This window comes from Citrus sinensis, chromosome 6, assembly GCF_022201045.2.
Source record: "Citrus sinensis cultivar Valencia sweet orange chromosome 6, DVS_A1.0, whole genome shotgun sequence".
Classification (NCBI taxonomy): domain Eukaryota; kingdom Viridiplantae; phylum Streptophyta; class Magnoliopsida; order Sapindales; family Rutaceae; genus Citrus; species Citrus sinensis.
Window position 1 is genome coordinate 25,106,786 of NC_068561.1, and position 6,283 is coordinate 25,113,068.

The 6,283-nt window shown below is 31.3% G+C and overlaps 1 protein-coding gene and 1 non-coding gene across 2 annotated transcripts; both read left to right on the forward strand.

The window, feature by feature from the left end:
* The first annotated feature begins 1,197 nt into the window (after positions 1-1,197).
* Positions 1,198-3,358, forward strand: LOC102621878 (probable pectate lyase 19). The gene is made up of 4 exons (XM_006482481.3): positions 1,198-1,446; positions 1,654-2,305; positions 2,420-2,662; positions 2,826-3,358. The coding sequence occupies exons 1-4, from the start codon at positions 1,259-1,261 to the stop codon at positions 3,048-3,050; spliced, it is 1,308 nt and encodes a 435-aa protein (XP_006482544.1). The 5' UTR covers positions 1,198-1,258; the 3' UTR covers positions 3,051-3,358.
* A 2,818-nt stretch (positions 3,359-6,176) lies between these two features.
* Positions 6,177-6,283, forward strand: LOC127903595 (small nucleolar RNA R71). The gene has a single exon (XR_008056303.1). It is a non-coding gene; the product is annotated as a small nucleolar RNA R71 (small nucleolar RNA).

A 6,283-nucleotide genomic window follows, 5' to 3' on the forward strand; every position in this document is an offset into this window, starting at 1 on the left:
GTATAAGAAAATTAGTTAGACATACTTGAATTGGGAGCTACAAAAGAAATAAAATCAACCCTAGAAATATTTAACTGCTGCAGCCTTCATTTTCTTCTCTGCCGAATTGCGTCTGCACTATTTTTTTCTTCCTGGCGGCTGCCCTTCTTTCAAAAGCCAAAGGCTTGCTTATATAGTCTTCAAAATGGGCCTCACCTTGTCAATTCTAAAGCCGAAAGGCTTTGCATTTTATTTGTTTTGCTTCACTCACGTGCTGGGCACTTAGAATTGCAATATGATTCCTTTTTTCCATTTATGAAACCCAAGTACGGGTCCCTTTTTAAAGCTAAAATCAATTTCTCTCATTTGTCTGCATGTGCATGATGAATTAACTTGTTGAATTCAGTTCCTTGGCTTGATTTCCACATGCATGTATGTCTAATTGCTTCCAAAAATCAATTAATCTTTAATGCTTCCAAAATTAAGCTCTTTTATGCCCTTTTTATCCATAATCTCAAAGTAATTCCCTATTCAATAAAAAAAATAAGAAATAAAAATAACTAATAAATATATAATAAAAGGGTAAAATATGTATACAAATTATGTTCATCACAAGATAAGTAAAACTCCTAAAATCACTTCTCCCTAGATCCAAACTCCTTCTAGTAACCTCACTTCTTCCATTCTTTCTAAAGCTCCACGGAAAGTAAAAACATGCAATACACCTCGATTACGAATTTATTATGTTTAGCTAGGTTTCTTACCTTGCCCAAAATTTAGTTAAAACGACACATTCTTTTTTTTTTATAAAAAATGAGAATAGGCAGCCATAATTAAGTTCATGGCTTAGTCGTTAGATTACTATTTTTGTGGGCATAATAAATTGGTCATTTGGAAGAGCGTTTAGAATAAGAATAAATATTTTAGTATTTTTTTTTACTTTAAATTACAATACAAAGCATTGCATTTTTTATTTTTTATTTAAAGTTTGACTAATTCTGTGATTTATTAAATCCTAATAATTCTAATAATAATGATATTGAGATTTATTCGTCCAATTAAATAGGATCTTAATTACTGTGTTATACTACAACCGTGAAGTGAATTTGGCTCTCCTCTTTCTGCGCAGCAATAAGAACTTAGAGCCATAAATTTTTTTTCTCAAAATCAATATATAAACACATGATCCACATTGCATCAAATCACAAGCAAAAAGTTCAATCCTACATACCTCGAACTTTTGTACATTAGAATAAAACATTTGAAAAAGAAAGTAAAAATGGAGCTAGCTAGGCTAAAATTAATCTTTCTTTTCTCTTTTATCATTTTGATCCCTTGCCTATCGGCTATCGCCGAGGCCGACGAGGTATGGAGGCGACGAGCTGAAGAAGCCATGCAGACCACTGAGCAGTACTATGATCCTGACCCTGTAGCTGTTGCCAGCAACTTGAACATGAAAGTTCAGGAGTATGTGAATAACAATACTAATACTAAAAACCCGTACCTGTCGGCATTAGCATGTTTCAAAATATAGATTTTAAACTAGATTATTCTATTTAATTTTAATTTAAAAAGGTGAAAAACGTTAGCAATAAAATATAATACATCCTATTAATGTTTTAAAGTTAGATATATATGGATATGAAATTTATAGAAATTTTTTATGGGTTGCAGCTTGTCAAAGCAGACTGCTGCCAGAAGGGGCTTGTTGAATGCAGAATCAGGGCAATGTGAGGCAACAAACCCAATTGACAAATGTTGGCGTTGCAAAGAGAACTGGGCAGAAGATCGGCAGGCGCTAGCAGGTTGCGCGCTTGGTTTCGGCAGTAAAGCTACCGGAGGAAAAGGTGGAAAAATTTATGAGGTGACTGATTCTTCTGACAATAATATGGAGAACCCTAAGGTTGGTACTTTACGCCATGCAGTGATCCAAAAAGAACCTTTATGGATCATCTTTGCCAAGGACATGAACATCAAGTTGCAACAAGAATTGGTTGTCCAGGGTAACAAGACCATTGATGGGCGTGGAGCCAATGTACACATTGCCAATGGAGCTGGAATTAGGCTACAGTTTGTGCAAAATGTCATCATTCATGGGATTCATATTCATAACATTTCTCCTGCCAGTGGTGGTATGATTAGGGATTCTGTGGATCATGTGGGAAATAGAGGTCCAAGTGATGGGGACGCTGTTTCAGTATTTGGTTCGTCAAATATTTGGCTTGATCATCTTACATTATCTAAAGCCCAAGATGGGCTCATTGATGCCATTCAAGGATCTACAGCCATCACCATTTCAAACTGCCACCTCTCAAACCATGACAAGGTGACTATAATTTAATTAAATGTTGACTTTACATGACGTAGCTCAGGTCATCATCAAACGTAAATTCAAACTTTTGATCTATTATAAGCCATGTTGTGCTATAAAATTTTGCAGGCAATTTTGCTAGGTGCAACCGATACGTTCACGGAAGATAAAAAGATGCAAGTGACTGTAGCATTCAACCGCTTTGATAAGGGATTGGTGCAAAGAATGCCATGCATCAGATTTGGTTTCGCTCATGTTGTGAACAATGATTACAATCAATGGGAAATGTATGCAATTGGTGGTCTCAAAGGCCCCACCATTCTTAGCCAGGGTAATAGGTTCTTTGCCTCAGATAACAAGAATGCCAAAGAGGTAATGTATTTTCTACAAGAGACAAGGTCCTTTATTGATTAGAGTTCACTTAATGTATAAACAATATTTTTCAATAAACGTACAAAAGACATAAAGTTCGTATCTAAAGAGAATCCAGGCTGCGCACGTAATGAATTAATCTTTATTATTTATTTGCATGCAGGTGACAAAGAGAATGGACTGCAGCCCTGAAGAAGGGAATGGTTGGATATGGAGATCAGAGGGAGATGTATTCTTGAATGGGGCTTACTTCAATGCATCCGGTGACCCGAAAAAGCAAATCAAATACGAACTGAATGATGTGATTAAACCAGCGCCAGGAACAGAAGTTCAGAGGATCACAAAATTTGCTGGGGCACTTGTCTGCAAGCCAGGCCAGCAATGTTAATTTACTAGATTTTTGGCATTGATAGAGAAACAGTGACCTAGCCATAGCCTAAGGCTAGCTCACTGCTATTGGTTAAAAATGATGGCCAAAATATTAGACAGAAAATTGGGACGGAAAATGAGAGGAGGAAGAAAATAAATGAATAGTAATCCTCTCATTTAGTCCAATTTTTTCATGGATTTGGTTAGTTTCTATAACCATATCCAACATTAAGGCTTTTTTTTTGTCCAATGCAATCAATCAACGTGTTTGATGTGCTTATTCATAATGGTAACCGTGTTTCTTTATTGGATGTACAAAATTAATAAATTTTTTCATTATTTAATAGTTAATCATTACCATTGATAATTAATTTGTTTGTTTAATTAATTACTTTGTGAGTGCTACTTCTTTTCATTAGGGAAAATTTTATAATACCGTGATTAAAATTACAGCATGAATGTCATGATAAACATAAATTTTGTAAATTATATATAAAACCTAGTAAATAGAAAGGAAAAGACGTAAACTAATATAAAAGTGGTAAATTGATGTTTTAAAATTACAAACACTTGTAAGAATATTATAAAACTTGTAAATCAACATTAAAGTAAAACAACATTAAACAAAAAATAGTTTATCAATTTGATTTAATTAAAGAAAAGCCACTCCTCAATTGAAAATAAAAAAATTGTTATGAAAACAATTGGAATAAGTTTTATTGAATTTGTCTAACCATAATTTCGGTATTCATTTTACAAATACATAATTTTTTTAATTTTTATCATAGTTTTTTTCTTAATTTTCTATCATAGTATTGTTCACTACATACGTTAATTAAGCAAAATTATTTTTATGTGGATTAAGCTAAAAAAGAAGAACGTATTCTTATGTTACTAGACATATATGATATATTAATAAAATTGGATTTGATTTTATGTTTTATACATACTTCATATAATTTCAATTTTTCATTTTTTACTTGTACTTAAAGATCATTTGGAATTACTGTCGGGGGCTTTTGGAAAGATACAAAATACCTTATCTTACAAACAACCTTGAAAACACGAAAATAATAGTTTTTCGAAATCCTATTTTGAGAATAAGTTTTATCCTTCATAATATTTTATGTACATCATCACATGTTTTACCTCAACTTAAACTATCATGTTCAATTTAGAAACAAAATTAGAAAATTTATAAGAAAATCATAATTAAAAAAGGGTTTTTATTTTACATTTGTAAGTTTTTATTTTTTCAATAATTCTTATACTAATCTACTTATTTTACCTTTTATTTACAATCCTTATATTTCATTTACGCAATTAATGTTTTGGTTTACACTTATTGTTGATTTACATGTTTTATATTATATTTTTTTATGTTAATTTACCATTCCTATGTTAATTTTTTTTTACCTTTTATTCAAAAGTTCTATGTTCCATTTTGCAAAATTTATGTTTTATTTTATTCTTAATATTGATTACAAGATTTATATTATATTTTTATTTTTTAATTATTTGTTTACAATTAATATACTATTTTATCACTCTTATGTTAATTTACTTCTTTTTTGCTTTCATTTACAAGTTTTATATTCTAATTAACAATCTATATTTTATCTTACACTTATTATCTGTTTGCAAGTTTTATATTGCATTTGTAAGTTTTTGTTTTGTTTACCAATAATACACCAATTTACCACCCTATGTTAATTTACTTATTTACCCTCCATTTACAAATATTACGTCTTCTTTACATAATTTATGTTTTATTTTACACTTAACATTGATTATAAGTTTTATGTTAAATTTATAATTTTTTATTTTTTTACTAATAATACGTTAATTTACCATTTCTATATTAATTTATTTGTTTTACCTCTCATTTATAAAAGAAAAATACTAGAAAAGAAAAACAAATAATGAAAAAGAAACCTACTATTAAAATAAAACAAGAATGCAAAGATGGACTTAATTAATCCTGATAAACAAGATCATCTAAAAGTAGCTCATCGACTTCTGATGTTCTTAACTCTAACAATGGTTGTAATCTCTGACCATTGACTTTAAATAAATCACCATTTTTTGGATTTTCAATCTCAATTGCTCCATAAGGAAAGACAGTACGAACTATAAAAGGAGCAGACTATCGAGAACGTAACTTACCTGGAAAGAGATGCAATCGAGAATTATATAAAAGTATTTTATGACCTAGTGTAAAGGATTTTCTTAAAATATGCTTGTCGTGAAATATTTTCATTCGCTGCTTGTAAATCTTGGCATTCTCATATGCATAATTCATGATCTCTTCAAGTCTTGCTAGTTGTAATCTTCTCTTCGTGCACTCCTTTGGGATTAGAAATTGGTTGACTTGGAAATTTTCTTTTTCTCTCTCAGCTATCGTAGTTGTTAATTGACTCAATTGATGTTCAACCTTTAAAATTGCTTGAGTGTTCGACTGAAAGGTTTGTTGGGTTGACTGAATGAATCTTTGAAGAGTATCCTCTAAAGAAGGTTTTCTTTGTTGAAGTGCGACAAATTAAGACATAAGTTATTCGGTAGAGGGATATACTTGGTTATGAGGGACAAATTCTTGATTGAGCATGTTAAATTGTTGCCCTCCTTAGTTTGACAAAGGTTGATTTTGTTTCCAAGAAAAATTAGGCGATTCCTCCAATTAGGATTATATGTGGATGAATATGGACTATTGAAGGATTTTTCATACGATTGTAGGGCATGTACCTACTCAAAATAAGCCTCTGGATAGGCTAATAATAATGGACAATTCTGTGCTGTATGAGATAAGTTAGAACAAAGAGCACAAACCTCATTAGCTACACTAGGATGGTGATTCATTGATTGGTTTAGAGCTAAGGCATCTACTTTCCTAGAAAGTGTAGTTATAGTGGATTTCACATTAAAATCATCTTTAACTGCATATAATCCCTTTCTAGAAACTTGAGATGATTTTTCCCTTTGATTTGAAAAATCCCACTGTTGAGAATTTTCAAAAAGTGAATTAAAGAAATCTCATGCAGCCCCTTCATGTAAGTTCAAAAATCTCTCACCATTCATAGATTATACCATATGATGATTCGACATGGTTAAACCGTTATAAAAGCATTGTATAAGTCTCCATTTCTCAAAACCATAGTGGGGACACTTGAGGAGTAAATCATTAAATCTTTCCCAACACTCATAAAATTGTTCACCATCTCTTTGATAAAAATCACTTATCTCTCTCCTAAGGGC